We start from the raw sequence: 16,157 nt of genomic DNA on the forward strand, positions 1-16,157 counted from the left end.
CAAAGGATTTGAATTTCACCACTGTAAAAGATTTCTGTGCACGCAATGAACAACTTACTTTGATCACAGCACTTAAACCGATTCCCGTTAACTACCTGTAACCCAGATATAGCTTATACACTTATTTTGTGTTTACCTACCTGCTTGACCACAGCCATGACAATGTTGGATAGTCTTGAGCAGTGTAGAGTGTGCAGCTGTGTGACTGTGAGTGACTACTGTCATCAGGTTCCCTATTCTCTCTTCTGTTGAAGGAGGAAATTGGGCTCCACCTCTAAGGTTCCTTGCAATTATCAAGTTCTATGATTCTGTACTGACTGACTTCATTGCCTTAGCTGTTGAATTGCTTTGTAGAGAGCTCTAAAAATTATGTGGAAAAGTGAATGGCCCTTGCTGGGATGTGAGCAGTGCATTAGGACTACTTCTCATTTTAGAAGTGAGGAAATTAGAGAAAAAATACATAGGGAAGATTTTTTATTCTTTTCTTGGTTCTTGAGGCATTACTTTTCCCTTTATGGCTAGAATGATAGGATTGTATGAAGACATTCATTTAACTTGGTTTGTTTATGATTGCAAGTAATACAGTTAATACAGCAAAAATCAGAATCTCAAGTATGTTGAATGGGTAAGATAAATAATAATGTTAGGGAAATGTCTTCAGTGGTATATGTATAACTAATTTCTGTTCTCAAAGAAGCAAAGAGGGTTTGGATGAAAGTTTCCCAGGCTCAGAAAATATGACAGTAGAAACATGAAGATAGGAAATTCTTCTTCATCTTTTCACAGTTACACAATGTTCTACACATTATGCAATGATTATGTAATTCAACAGGAGAGCTTAAGGAATTTTTACAGCTCATAAGATAACACATCAAGTACCCCTTTTTCTTCTGAAAGTTTACCACAAGAACAGGAAAATCTAGGCCTACTTTACCTCTAAGCCTGTTTATCTATGAAATAAAGATAATACTTTACCTGCACCATGAGTATTAAATGGTAAAGCTTTTTGGCATCATGTCTACCCATAGGTAGACACTCTATAAATCATTATATGTGATTATTGTCATTTATTACCTTTATAAATTAGAAAAAAGTATATACTTTTTCATATTACTATCGCCTACTTGGTAGAACTTTATTTTTCTTTAGTCTTTGCTTATATGTGCATAAACAGAAATGGTGATTGTGACTCTTAAGTAATTTAATTCCATGCCCTTGCAATTTCCACAGGAGAAATAAAGCAATATATATATAATTTATGGCCAAAAGTACTTTCCTCCTGAAATGTCCAATAGTTAAAGTTTCCACAAAATTGTCTCACTTTTCCACTTTTCATTGAAGTATAGAAATAATCAATGTCTTTCTGGGGGAAGAAAATGTAACATAATATTTTTCTGAATATCGGACTCTTTAGTTATTATTACAGGGAAAGTACAACTTTGTGTTTACTGCCTGTTTACTGTACACACATGCCTAATTATTTTCCCCATCAGAAAATTTGATAGGACAAGACCATGTTAATTCAACAGATATTTATTAAGCACCTACTGTGTTCCAGGTCTTGTGTGACCAAGAGAAGAGTCTGTAAACCTCAGTGAAAGTGATTTATTTAATTTTTACTTCTGCGTTGATTTCTGGAATCATTGCATTATTTGGTATTCACTAAGTAGGTCACTTGCATTCATTTACATAGGAATGCTGCTTTGTGTAAATAGCAAAGTCCCTTATGAGTCAGCATTACATGTCAGCATGAAGGGAGAAAACATGAAGCATTTTACAAATAATACTCTTTAGGTGAACACATTTTGCTTTTGATATTATGTTTTGTAACTTACTTCTCAACCCTTTCCTTATTGATCTAATTGAATGGGGAAGACCCATTTTAAGAGAAACATTGCTTTCTTAGGAAACATGCTCAACTGTTTAAATTATTTATAAGGTTTCTATTGCTTTCTGTCAAATCATAGTTCTATTATAGAAGTTTGTTGATTTTTGCTTTTGAATTTATTTTTTGGCATTATCAGTATTGTTGTCAGAGGCATTTGAACTAGAGTGACTTTATCTTGAATAGGGGCTAAGTAAAATGAGTCTGAGACCTACTGGGCTGCATTCCCAGGAGGTTAGGAATTCTTAGTCACAGGATAATATAGAAGGTTGGCACAAGATCACAAAGACCCTGCTGATAAAACAGGATATGGTTAAGCAGCTGGCCAAAACTCACCCAAACCAAGATGGTAACAAAAGTGACCTCTGATCATCCTCACTGCTTATTATATGCTAATTATAATGCATTAGCATGCTAAAAGACACTCCCATCAACACCATGACAATTTACAAATGCCATGGTAGAGTATACAGTCTAAAAATGGAAGGAACCCTCAGTTCTCTTCCTGGGGAAATCTCCGCCCCTTTCCCCAGCACACTCATGAATAATCCACCCCTTGTTTAGCATGTAATTTAAAAACCCATAAAAATAGCCAGCCAGCAGTCCTCAGGGCTAATCTGCCTATGGAGTAACCATTCTTTCATTCTTTTGCCTTTTTGAGAGGGAGTCTCAAAAATCGTGGCTCATTGCAACCTCTGCCTTCTGGGTTCAAGCGATTCTCCTGCCTCAGTCTCCCAAGTAGCTAAGATAACAGGTGCCCACCACCATGCCTGGCTACATTTTTTATTTTTAATAGAGAGGGAGTTTTACCATGTTGGCCAGTCTGGTCTCAAACTCCTGGCCTGAAGTGATCCACCCACCTCGACCTCCCAAAGTGCTGGGATAATAGGCATGAGCCACCACGCCCACCCAAGATAAAATTTTAAATGTCTATCTTGTTCCAAGACACAACCATGTCACCAAATAGTTCCAATAAAAATACTTTTTAAAAATTCATGTATGTATCTAAATTGGCTCAACAAACTCTAAAGAATAAAATTATTTCTCTCAGTGAAAAGGCTACTTTTTGTTTTTTTCTTGTAAATTTGTTTGAGTTCTTTGTAGGTTCTGGATATTAGCCCTTTGTCAGATGAGTAGATTGCAAAAATTTTCTCCCATTCTGTAGGTTGCCTGTTCACTCTGATGGTAGTTTCTTTTGCTGTGCAGAAGCTCTTTAGTTTAATGAGATCCCATTTGTCAATTTTGGCTTTTGCTGCCGTTGCTTTTGGTGTTTTAGACATGAAGTCTTTGCCCATGCCTATGTCCTGAATGGTACTACCTAGGTTTTCCTCTAGGATTTTTATGGTATTAGGTCTAACATTTAAGTCTCTAATCCATCTTAAACAAACAACCCCATCAAAAAGTGGGCAAAGGATATGAACAGACATTTCTCAAAAGAAGACATTCATACAGCCAACAGACACATGAAAAAATGCTCATCATCACTGGCCATCAGAGAAATGCAAATCAAAACCACAATGAGATACCATCTCACACCAGTTAGAATGGCGATCATTAAAAAGTCAGGAAACAACAGGTGCTGGAGAGGATGTGGAGAAATAGGAACACTTTTACACTGTTGGTGGGATTGTAAACTAGTTCAACCATTATGGAAAACAGTATGGTGATTCCTCAAGGATCTAGAACTAGATGTACCATATGACCCAGCCATCCCATTACTGGGTATATACCCAAAGGATTATAAATTATGCTGCTATAAAGACACATGCACACGTATGTTTATTGCGGCACTATTCACAATAGCAAAGACTTGGAATCAACCCAAATGTCCATCAGTGACAGAATGGATTAAGAAAATGTGGCACATATACACCATGGAATACTATGCAGCCATCAAAAAGGATGAGTTTGTGTCCTTTGTAGGGACATGGATGCAGCTGGAAACCATCATTCTTAGCAAACTATCACAAGAACAGAAAACCAAACACCGCATGTTCTCACTCATAGGTGGGAACTGAACAATGAGATCACTCGGACTCAGGAAGGGGAACATCACACACCGGGGCCTATCATGGGGAGGAGGGAGGGGGGAGGGATTGCATTGGGAGTTATACCTGATGTAAATGACGAGTTGATGGGTGCAGCACACCAACAAGGCACAAGTATACATATGTAACAAACCTGCACGTTATGCACCTGTACCCTACAACTTAAAGTATAATAATAATAAATAAATTTAAAAAAAAAAAAAAAAAAAAAGGCTACTTTTTGTACTTCGATGCTATGTTATTGAAATTTCAGTCATAGAGCCTACAAAGGAAGTATGTCTATTCTGGCGTGATACTTAATATGTTGGTTAAACTGCTGGAAGACCTGATTTGTCAAGGGAGATTTCAATAGAACACCAGTTTGCCATGTGGACTAGACTCCCTCTTCAGTGAAGCAGGAATGTTCTCAAGAGTATTTTTTCAATGCTTAAAAAGAGGAGAACTGGTACAAAATTTGATGTTTCCTAATGACTAAAAATATCTTAAAGATTTTGTTTGCTTGTTTGCAGGAAGAAATCTTTCCTGTTTTCTGCTCTGTATGCTGCCTTTGTATTCGGTGGTCGGCACCTAATGAACAAACGAGCAAAGTTTGAACTGAGGAAGCCATTAGTGCTCTGGTCTCTGACCCTTGCAGTCTTCAGGTAGGTTTTTTTCACTTTTCTAATAAAATGTATCCATTTTATCACTTGCTGAAAGAATGCAATGATTGAGCATTTGATTTTAAATCTGATATTTTTGATTATTGAATATGATGAGGACATAAAATAAAGTGTTCAGAAAGAAAGCCTTCACTGCAACCATTTGCCATGATGTACCCAACCTTGTATATTTCGAGAATTGTCAGGCCATCTCTTGTCCTGTCCAAATTGGCCATGCAGTAATCTGATTCATCTGTTAGGATGAGAAGCAGTACAGTAATTCATTAGTGTTATTGGCTAAATATAGATGAAAGGTTAAATGGGAAGGCACACAAGTAACCTGTTGAAGTCTATTGGAGAATAGGGTTCAAATACCCTGGGTGTGCTATTGCTAACACTTAATCAAAAGATGACGCTTAGACATAGACCAGACACTGGACATCTGTGTCAGTATTGATAGACCAGAGAATGCTTTTGCTCTGCATCTTCAAAAGCACCCTCCACCCACATTCCCTGAACAGACTTGCAGGCATGTGCTTATGTAGCCAGCTCTAGCTTCATAAATGTGAAAGAACTCAACACAGAGGCTGTCAGGACAAGGCCTGTTCTCTCCAGGGCATCTGTCAGCCGGTGTGCAGACTCATTCCTCCAGAAGCTTTCAGGAGCATTTCCAGTCTTGTATTATTTTGTGATCTAGGCAATCACAAGACTAATTAGCACCCAGCTGGTGTCCAAGCAAGTGCCAGGATTTACCTAGAGTGCTAACAAAGGCACCTGTTCTGTTGGCGTTTTGCTTGTCAAAACGAGCAAGTTTATAACTAGGCTTGGGGAGGAACAGGAGGAGAGTAAATGTACATATACTATGAAACACAAAACTATTCATTTTCATATTTATAAATACTCATTTGTATTTTTTCATATTGTATATTAACTGTTCTACTTCTAAGCAGAACTGGATGTTATCATTAAAGCTTCATTAGTCACTTAAAGCTTATTAAAAATGACTGAGCAGGAAGAGTATTTCCATTAAACTCTTATGATCTGTGCCTTTCCATAATGTTGGATCCCTCCATCTAAAACACCCACTTGCTCACCACTGCTGAATATACTTTTTATTTCAGTGCAATTTGTAAGGCCCTAAGTTTGAAGTACTCATGATTTGGATCTGTCACTAAAATCTCCTTCCAGTTCAATCTGTATCAGGTCATGATTCTCTGTAATATAAAGAAGTCTTTTCATTTTTATTTACATTTAAGTTTGACAGATATGCCTCACCTAAAGTATTTTGATATTTGTGGGGAATTTATCTCTATCCTAATGAAGCCTTTCACCATTTTACTGATTTTTCAATATTCCCTGAACCTTTATCTTTTGTTATTTTAAATTTTAACACTTGTAAGCAGAGTAAAAAAGTACAATGACTCCCCTGCACCCCTTACCTTGATTAAACAATTGTCAACACTTGGCTGATTTTACTTCATTTAATCTTGCTCACCTTGTTTCTCATCCCCAAATTATTTGTAACTATTAATAGTAGAGGCTGAAATAATTCTTATTGAAATCATACCATGGCTAAAGGTTAAGTACTCTTTTTTTTTTTTTTTTTTTTTTTTTTGAGACGGAGTCTCGCTCTGTCACCCAGGCTGGAGTGCAGTGGCCGGATCTCAGCTCACTGCAAGCTCCGCCTCCCGGGTTTACGCCATTCTCCTGCCTCAGCCTCCCGAGTAGCTGGGACTACAGGCGCCCGCCACCGCGCCCGGCTAGTTTTTTGTATTTTTAGTAGAGACGGGGTTTCACCGTGTTAGCCAGGATGGTCTCGATCTCCTGACCTCGTGATCCGCCCGCCTCGGCCTCCCAAAGTGCTGGGATTACAGGCTTGAGCCACCGCGCCCGGCCATGTTAAGTACTCTTTAAAAATAAACACAGTATTATGATCTTACCTAAATAAATAATTTCTCATTAAATTTCAAATGTCTTTAGTTGTCTCATAAATGATTCCTGTTTTACAGTTTATTTTTAAGAACCTGGATCAAAATGAGATCTTTACATTTCCATTAACTGATATCTTTTGACTTACAGATTTCCTCTCTTTTTCCTTATGATTCATCCTTTGAAGAAACCAGATAGTTTACCCCATAGAGTTTCCTCTGGCCTGGATTTTGCTTGATTCCATTTTTCTGTACCTTCTATTTCTTTTAAGTTGTAGTTAGATCTAGAAGGTTTATTACATTCAGGTTTAATATTTGAAGAGGTTTTCTATAAGAAACAACTTGCCTTTATCAACTATTTGGTTATCTTGAAGTATATACAGTTATTATAGCAAAGATTAGGATAAATGCTCGATTCTTTGTCTATATTCATCAGGTTTTTTTTTTAAGTTAGCTAGCATGTAAACAATAAGATTTGTTTTCTTAAGAATCATTATAAACTTATGGATGTGTACTTTTTTATATGCCAGTGATTTTGAGACATGATTTTGATGTGTTTTAAGTCCACTGCTATTCCATTTGATGGTGATAGTTTGATTTTTTTCTTTAATTACAAGGTATTTCAGGCCAGGCATGTTGTATATTTCTTGTCCAGAACTGGAATCAGCCATTTCTCCAAAAAGCCTTTCATGCTGCTGATAAAAGACATACCCGAAACTGGGAAGAAAGAGAGGTTTAATTGGACTTACAGTTCCACATGACTGGGGAGACCTCACAATCATGGCGGGAGGCATAAGGCACTTCTTACATGGTAGAGGAAAGAGAAAACGAGGAAGAAGCAAAAGCGGAAACCCCTGATAAACCCGTGAGATCTCGAGAGACTTACTATCATGAGAATAGCATAGGAAACACCAGCCCCTATGATTCAATTACCACCATCCCCCGACCCCCTGACCCCGGCTGGGTCCCTCCCACAATAGGTGGGAATTCTGGGAGATACAATTCAAGTTGAGATTTTGGTGGGGACCCAGCCAAACCATATCAGAGCCCTAATTCCTATGGTAGAGAGGAGATAATATTTAGAAACCACTATCTGGGTACTAAAGGCGGTTGTTGGTGCTGAGTAAGTTCTTATATTTAAGTCTTTAAAGAAGCCAGAAGTGGAAATTTACTTATTGAGGTAGAATAGACATATATAATCTATTATCTTTTTTTTTTTTTTTTTTGGAGACAAGATCTCACTCCGTCACCCAGGCTGAAATGCAGTGGCACAATCACGGCTCCCTACAGCCTCAACCTCTCCAGCCTCAGGTGATCCTCCTACCTTAGCCTCCCATGTAGCTGGGACTACAGGCATGTACCACCACAGCCGGCTAGTTTCTATATTTTTTTGGTAGAGATGGAGTTTCACTATGTTGCCCAAGCTGGTCCCAAACAATCTTTACCATTCTCATGACTTAACTTTTATTTCTCCTTCCTCTCAGGCCAAAAATCCAAGTTCCCGATGTTGACCAGTAACTCTACATTTACTTTATCCTGCAATGCACATGCAGAAGTCAGTAATGATACTTTATCCTTTTTAGACTGACAACTTATTGTGTTCTCTTTCATTTAATGGATTCTGTTACTTTATTTTCTTCAGAGCCACGTTTTGTATAAAATTTAAAAATCCAGAACTATATAGAAAAATCCAAGTATCTGCAGTCTAAGGTTTTAAACAATGGATCTTAATATTTTTAAGCCAGAATTTGGGAAACACTGATAATGGAATTCTATGCTTCTGTGTTTGGAAGAACATATTGAGATTTCTCTATGCTTAAAGAATGCTAGTCAACAGTGCATGGAAGTAAAAAGTCTGACTACAGAATGATATTTTTAATATAAAAATATAGAGGTACTAGAAGAAAATAAACTCAATTTTTTACTTTTTTGGGGGGGGGCGAAGCAGATAAGACATCTTATTTATTAAATTCCTATGATTTATTAGAAAATAAGACCAGCCTGGGCAACATGGCAAAACCCCATCTCTACAAAAAGTACAAAAATTAGCCAAGCATGGTGTCATGCACTTGTAGTCCCAGCTACCTGGGAGGCTGAGGTGGGAGGGTCACCTGAGCCTGGGGAGGCTGAGGCTGCATTGAGCCATTATAGCACCACTGCACTCAAACCTGGGTAGCAGCGCGACCCTGTCTCAAAAAATAAATGAATGAATAAATGGATAAATAAAAAATTTCAGCATTTGTAGAGGTTGATTGTAGTGGACTGGCAATTTAGAAGTTAAAAAGATTTATTTTTTTGTGATGTGTTATTCAGAACAAATGAAACAAGTATAATAATGTGGACAACTCTTAATTTTGCATATTGGCCATTTATTATTGTTTTTCTGCATTTAACACATTTCCTAAAATATATATACACACATTCATATCTAATCCCGTACACAATTCTGTAGAATTTCAAGTAGTTGTTTTTTTGGAATCCAAATATTTCATAAAGTTGATATAAAACATTCATCAAAAATATGCTCTTCTGGTCAGGCATGGTGGTTCACACCTGTAATCCTAGCACTTTGGGAAGCCAAGGCGGGCAGATCACCTGAGGTCAGGAGTCTGAGACTAGCCTGGCCAACATGGTGAAACCCTGTCTCTACTAAAAATACAAAAATTAGCCAGGCATGGTGGCACGCGCCTGTAATCCCAGCTACTCAGGAGGCTGAGGCAGGAGAATCATTTGAACCCTGGAGGTGGAGGTTGCAGTGCGCCAAGATTGTGCCACTGCACTCCAGCTTATGCAACAGAGCAAGACTCTGTCTCAAAAAGAAACAAAAAAACTGCTTTTCACAAACAGTTGTTTTAATGAGTGTTAAGAAATTTCTTATTTTGGTCATAAATGAAAATTTCATTTTTATAAAGGATATATTTTTGTAGAAAGTTTTGAGTGGCTCTTACACTATAATTCATGCATTTTCAAATATTGTCTAATGACAAAAGTATAGACATTCCTTGCTCAGGAGACAGAGATAGTTCTTCTATGAGATGGTCTGCAATGAGGTGATGGCCAAGGGCCTATCGCCCACTCCATCTCCCCATTATAGGTGCCAATATCACAGTTGCTTCGCCTTTGCTTACTCCTGTTTCCTGGTGATTACTCCGGCCTCAATTGTTTTATGCATGATTTGCACAAATCCAGATGTTCTACATTTTATAGTTTGACATCTCGCCTATTAACCAGCAATTTTTCCTGTTGAACCTCATTGTAATTTCCTGGCTACATTTTCATTTTGTTATTAAATTTTATCTCTGGCTTAAGTATGAAATATATTCAAGATTAGTAGAAAATTATTCTATGTTTTTCTTTTGTGGGATTTTTATGAACAAACTGCTTAAATATAGCATAGGAAACTTGCAGAAAAGTCTGTTTAACAGTGCAAGCAGTAGATAAATGGTATTTAACCAAATCATTCAAGTTCTGTTTTCCCCAGATTTTATAGACAAATTCAGTGTCTAATATCTGAAGAATTATTGGCAATTACCTTATTTCTAAAGCCAACAAGTATATAATAAAACTAACTGAAGCTGTTCCAGTGAAAAATACCTGACAGTTTGTAACCCATATGGAAGGAGTGAGGACATGATTGACCTATAAAATGATGGTACAATTAAAATGACAAGTTTTAGAACAATGAAATCAGTTTGTGCATAAGCCCCTCATAAGTGTCTTAGTTTTTATTCCTATGGTTGCCAAAAGTAGCCCATTTTAATCCACAAAAACAATAATGACAATGATTGCAGTGATATTATTTATATAAAGTAAATGGATCCATAAGCTTTAAGTGTCATAGGACAAAAGCTCCTATTTTATGAAAAATGTGTTATAAATGTCAGATTTTTAAATGTAACACCAAAAGTACAAAAGTAACAAGCCAAAGATGCCTTTGGAAAGCATAATGCGGAGTAATAAAAAAGCAAGCTGGGAAATAATCCTGGAAGTGTAATACCACTTATGAAAATTTTAAAACCTCGTTAATACTACATTTATGAATATATATGTCATAAAAGCATTCAAATATGCATGAAAACCTCAGGATACTAAGTATCTCTGTTTGGGGGAAGGGAGGGAGAGAATAGGGCTAGAGAGAGTCCAAAGGGGGCTTCAATTCCTTTTGTAACATTTCATTACATGTAGTAACATGTTATAACATGTTATTACAAAAAGGTCAAACCAGGGAAAAATAGCTATTTGATAAAAAGAAGGGCTATACAAAAGCAAAGTTGAATGCAATTAATGACATTTGGTTTGTTAAGTGAAACAGCAACAATTGTAGCCATATTATAAGATTCAGGTAGTACTGCTGGTGCAGAAATAAAGCAAGTTTATGTTAAAACACAATGTTGTAATTTATTGGTCCTCATTCTCTACCTATCCCACCCAATAATGATCGGTATATAGTTAGAATGAAGAATAGCTTTTGTTTTCTTTCTTCTGACAGTATCCCTCAGTTAAGTGTGTATGTTTTGCTGGAAGGATGATTTGAGGACCTTTCTTTTCTGTCCCTGTGTTCAACTCTTGAAGAATCTACCATGGTTAATGTTTCTAACCTGTAGACAGATACGATGTAGGTCAGATATTGTGCGTTTAATTATTGTTTTATCAAAACTTGTTTTGTTTTTATCTTTAGCTTACTCGAAAATGTAAAATATCACATACCAATACTTGGTACCTTCCTTAGCCTCCTATTTTTGTGTTATTTTATGAAAGAACCAGAGCAATTGCTGACTCCAATTTGCTTCTAATGCCATATTTGTAAATTACAGCTTCTCCTATTTTTTTTAGAGTAAAATTAATGGATGTATAGGAAATCCTTTTTCTTTGTTTTCTTTTTTCTGAAGACAGAGTATATAACAGTTTTCTTTGCAGAATCAGATTTTTCTTAAAACTAAATAGCTAGAGCAGTTATGTTTTATAATAATAAACATAATAACAATAATTTATTGAGACATAAAATAACTGAGACTAGGAATAACGTAACACCTAGATAACATCTCCAGCACACTGATTGTTTTAAAGGTCAGGTCACAAAATGACAACAAAATATATTTTGTTTCCCTTTGCACTGAAAGAAAAGTGAAGCACCCACACTGTATTATTAAAAAGCCCAACAAATGTTCAAGGCAAAAATCTTAATAAACAGTAAAGTTTAAAAAGCCCATTCCCATAGGAAAAATAATCCTTCCATTTACTTAGCACTGCCAGAGTTGGCTTCTTCCCTTGATGAAGGACACCCTAACATTTTTACAACTGGAGATTACGATATCTAGTCTGAAAGATAGTAGGATAGTGGATTTGTTAAGCATTTTGTTTTAATTTTTATTTTATTTTATTTGAGATGGAGACTCGCTCTGTTACCCAGGCTGGAGTACAGTGGCATGATCTCTGCTCACTGCAACCTCTGCCCTCCGGTTCAAGCAATTCTCTGCCTCAGCCTCCCAAGTAGCTGGGATTATAGGCGCCCACCACCATACCTGGCTAGTTTTTGTATATTTAGTAGAGACAGGGTTTCACCATCTTGGCCAGGCTGGTCTTGAACTCCTGACCTCGTGATCCGCCCACCTCGGCCTCCCAAAATTCTGGGATTACAGGGTTGAGCCACCGCACCCAGCCATGTTAAGCATTTTGAGTTGTATTTGAATCCCTTTCAATCTGAGAGCTGCAGGATACCCCTCCATTGTCCTGTTCAGTTTTGTTATTAGTACCAATTTTGTTGTTCTGTTCATCTATACACACATTCACATAACTAACAAATTGCAACTATTTATTATATTATTAATATCAATTTTGTTATTCTGATGACCTACACATGCAGTAACATAACTACCTGACAAATTACAGCTACAGGATAAAGAAAGTCCTTTCTGTATCTGCCCATAGTATATATACACACAAACCCCGTTACCCTTTATACACTCTTCTTCCTGCTCACCAGGAATTTTTTCTATCCCCCTGACATCAGAGACAGCTCAAGTAAAATACTGCTTCAACTGGGACCTGACATCAGAAATTCCAATGCCAACCCACACTAGCTTGGATCACCACCCACCCCCTTGCATAAAACCTCCATGCTTCATTAACCATGCCAGGAGCATCATGAATAGGTAATAGCAGACTTATATGACATAAACTACTTCATTAACATTTGCTTTGTTTTCTAGATGTCTAAAACTGGATCCTTTGCCAGAGTTTGGTCTTTCTAGTCTCAAATCACAATAAAGTGACCCTAACTGAATTCTTGACTCCTTTTGAGAAACCACGAGCTATAATAAAAATAAGGACTTGGCAACTTTCTATCTTTTAAAAGTTTTTAAGATGGAACTTTTAACCGGGGTCCGTGCATCCTGGTCTGCTCTGGACAGTCTTAGTTTTATGCACGTTGTCTCAGTGTGATTATTAATAGCTCCTTCTTCACTCCCAAGAATGTCCCAATTTGGATGATAAATACAACAGTTATTCTATTTATCACCCACTGAGAAATTGAGTTGGCTCAATAAAAAAGAAAAAGGAAGAATACCATTGATTATTTGATAACTTACTGCTAACAAATTCTTGTTTTTAGGATTGACCTCTTGACTAAAACTTGCTCTGCCTGTAATATTTCCAAACATTTGATACATCATCACTCAGATTTAAAATATCCAAACTGGATCTCCTTTTGATATTTCTTTTCATTGAAATTTATCACAATTTTCCTAATGAACATCTTTAAGTCATTCAAAGTATCTCCTTTACCCAGTCACCAACGTGTATCAATTCTTGTCGGAATCTCTTAGGTAGCTGACTACACCGCTGTTTCCACCCTGGACCCTCCAATTATGATCTTTGTCACTTCACATCTTCAGTTTTACAACCACTAGTTGCTGTCCTTCAAATGTTTCCTCTACCCAAGGATACTCTACGTAGCATATTGTTTCCCTGTTTAAACCTTAATTGAAACTTTTGCTTATACATTAAAACCTCAATCTCGCCATAAAAATGTACAATCTTGCCTTGACCACTGCCCTATGCAAGCCAACATGTATATCGAATCTTTTCCCGCAAAACTGACACACCTTGCCCATTCCTAATTTCATTCCTTTTCTTTTTGGACAGTTTCACTCTGTCACCCAGGCTGGAGTGCAGTGGTGCGATCTAGGCTCACTGCAACCTCTTTCTCCCGGGTTCAAGTGATTCTTGTGCCTCTGCCTCCCAAGTGGCTGGGATTACAGACTTGTGCCACCATGTCTGGCTAATTTTTGTATTTTTAGTAGAGATGGGGTTTTGCCACATTGGCCAGGCTGGTCTCAAACTGCTGACCTCAGGTGATCTGCCTGCCTCAGCCTCCGAAAGTGCTGGGATTACAGGTGTGAGCCACCACGTCCAAGCCTAATTTCATGTCTTTGAACATGCTGCACTTCCTCTTTCTCCATTCTTCCTCTATTTGTTTTTCTGTAAATCTTATTGTTTAGACTTAACATTCCTTCTCTATAATGGCCTATCTGATCATTTCAGCCCATATCTCAGCTCCACTGAACTTGCTGGTAGTTCATCATTTAACCAGACTATATATTGCCTTAACTGATGTACTTCTTAGTAGACTATGAATTTCTTGGGGCAAGAATTGTGTCTTGTTGTCCTTGGAACACCAAGTGCACACAAAGTTGTTGAATTAATGAATACAAATCTCACACCTGCCAGTTCTGCAGTCACATGTGATTATTGTTTCCAGTCACTTCATTTTTTCACTCTGTATTTATTGCATGAACTGCCCTAGACGTGCCCTCGTCCAGTCTTCATTGCATTCTATCAGTCTTTACCTGTGAACATGCATACATGCATCCAGAAATCAGGGACTGATGTTATGTAGTGTCAGGAGCCTGCAGTGGCCTACAAAGCCCTACACGGCCTGGCCCTTGTTGGATTTTGACCTCCCCTCTTCCCTCTCCTCAGCCACTCTTGCCTGCTTGCTGTTCCTCAAACATGGTCACAAGGCCTCTGCCTCAGGGCCCTTGTATTTGCTCTTCCCTTGCCCAGAACACTCTTCACCCAGGTATTCTTTTAAAATTATACATATGTGTATATAATTATGTATAATTACATGTTATATATATTATATATAATTATATATTATATATATAAATATTTTACATATATGTTATACATATATAAATATTTTATATATATATTTTAAGTAAAATAGAAACAGAGTCTCACTGTGCTGTCCAGGCTGGTCTGAAACTACTGGGCTCAAGGATTCTCCTGCCTCAGTCTCCCAAAGTGCTGGGATTACAGGTATGAGCCACTGCACCTGGCCCATCCAAATTTTTTTTTTTTTTTTTTTTTTTTTGAGACAGAGTTTAGCTCTGTTGCCCAGGCTGGAGTGCAGTGGTGCAATCTTGGCTCACTGTAGCCTCCGCCTCCTGGGTTCAAGCAATTCTCCTGCCTCAGTCTCCCAAGTAGCTGGAACTACAGATGCGCGCCACCACGCCTGGCTAATTTTGTATTTTTAGTAGAGATGGGCTTTTGCCGTGTTGGCCAGGCTGGTCTTATACTCCTGACCTCAGTGATCTGCCTGCCTTGGCTTCCCAAAGTGTTGGGATTACAGACGTGAGCCACCATGCCCAGCCCCACCCCGATATTCTAATGGCTTATTCCTCACCTCCTTTAGAATTTTGCTCATATTTGGCCTTGGTGAGACCTTCTCTAGCCTCCCTATCCAAAATCACAATATTCCCATCCATGCTTGTTATTGCCTTTTCTTATTTTTCCCTTTAACACCTGCTGTCTTCCAGCCCACTGTTTATGTATTACTTCTGTGGTTCACTGTCTGTCTCTTTCCACTGCACTCTGTGTTCCATGAGGGCAGAGATTTTTGTCTGTCTGGTTTCCTGCTGTGTCTCTAGTGCCTAAGTAGGTGCTTTTTTTAAAAAAAAAAATAAGGGAAATGAAGAGACTTACTAGCAACTGTCTCCATTTATTTTCAAAGGGTTCGGAAATAGGAAAATTTTTCAGCTTTTCTCTTGACTTCAAGAACTACCTGGAATTTCAGTTATTTCCAAGAAAATAACAGTGAGTGATATATGCAAATATGACAAAGAACTGCAAGTTTATGTATGCGTAGGCAAAGAGTGAATTCTCATGCTCACAGGAACTATAGTTGACTTGATAACCTTATATGACTTGAATTGCTTATATACAATTAGAAAATCCATCCAGTGGTCACTTTTTGATTAAGTAATTTTCCTTTCTAGTTATAAAATGTAGGATACTCTGCATCAAAACTGAAAACCACAAAATCGCATACACACAGACTTTTTATCCCAGTTCTCACAGGTATTTACTGTTAATATTTTGGTGCCTGACTTTCTAATAATTTAATGTTAAACTTGAGATTCTTTGATCATAATTTTAATTCTCTGTAATGCAGTTAATACATTTGAGTGTGGACAAAAATATGGCTTCTCTAATATCTTTGCATTACAGGTGCTGTAACAACTTGAAACAGCTGACATGTAAGATTCTTTAAATCGTTTTACCAAAATGGGGTAGTATTTAAATAGCTGGAATACCATAGCTCTTTTGACACTTGGTTGAAAAACAATATGAGCAAACTAGAAGATTGCATGGT

At 37.5% G+C, this 16,157-nt stretch overlaps 1 protein-coding gene across 1 annotated transcript in view; it reads left to right on the plus strand.

Annotated features, from left to right (window-relative positions):
- Window positions 1-16,157, plus strand: part of ELOVL6 (ELOVL fatty acid elongase 6) — a 151,259-nt gene that overhangs the window by 94,987 nt on the left and 40,115 nt on the right. The window contains exon 3 of the mRNA XM_050791042.1: window positions 4,443-4,574. Within this exon, the coding sequence (XP_050646999.1) occupies window positions 4,443-4,574 (132 nt within the window). The remainder of the gene's footprint in view (window positions 1-4,442; window positions 4,575-16,157) is intronic.

This window comes from Macaca thibetana, chromosome 5, assembly GCF_024542745.1.
Source record: "Macaca thibetana thibetana isolate TM-01 chromosome 5, ASM2454274v1, whole genome shotgun sequence".
Lineage (NCBI taxonomy): Eukaryota > Metazoa > Chordata > Mammalia > Primates > Cercopithecidae > Macaca > Macaca thibetana.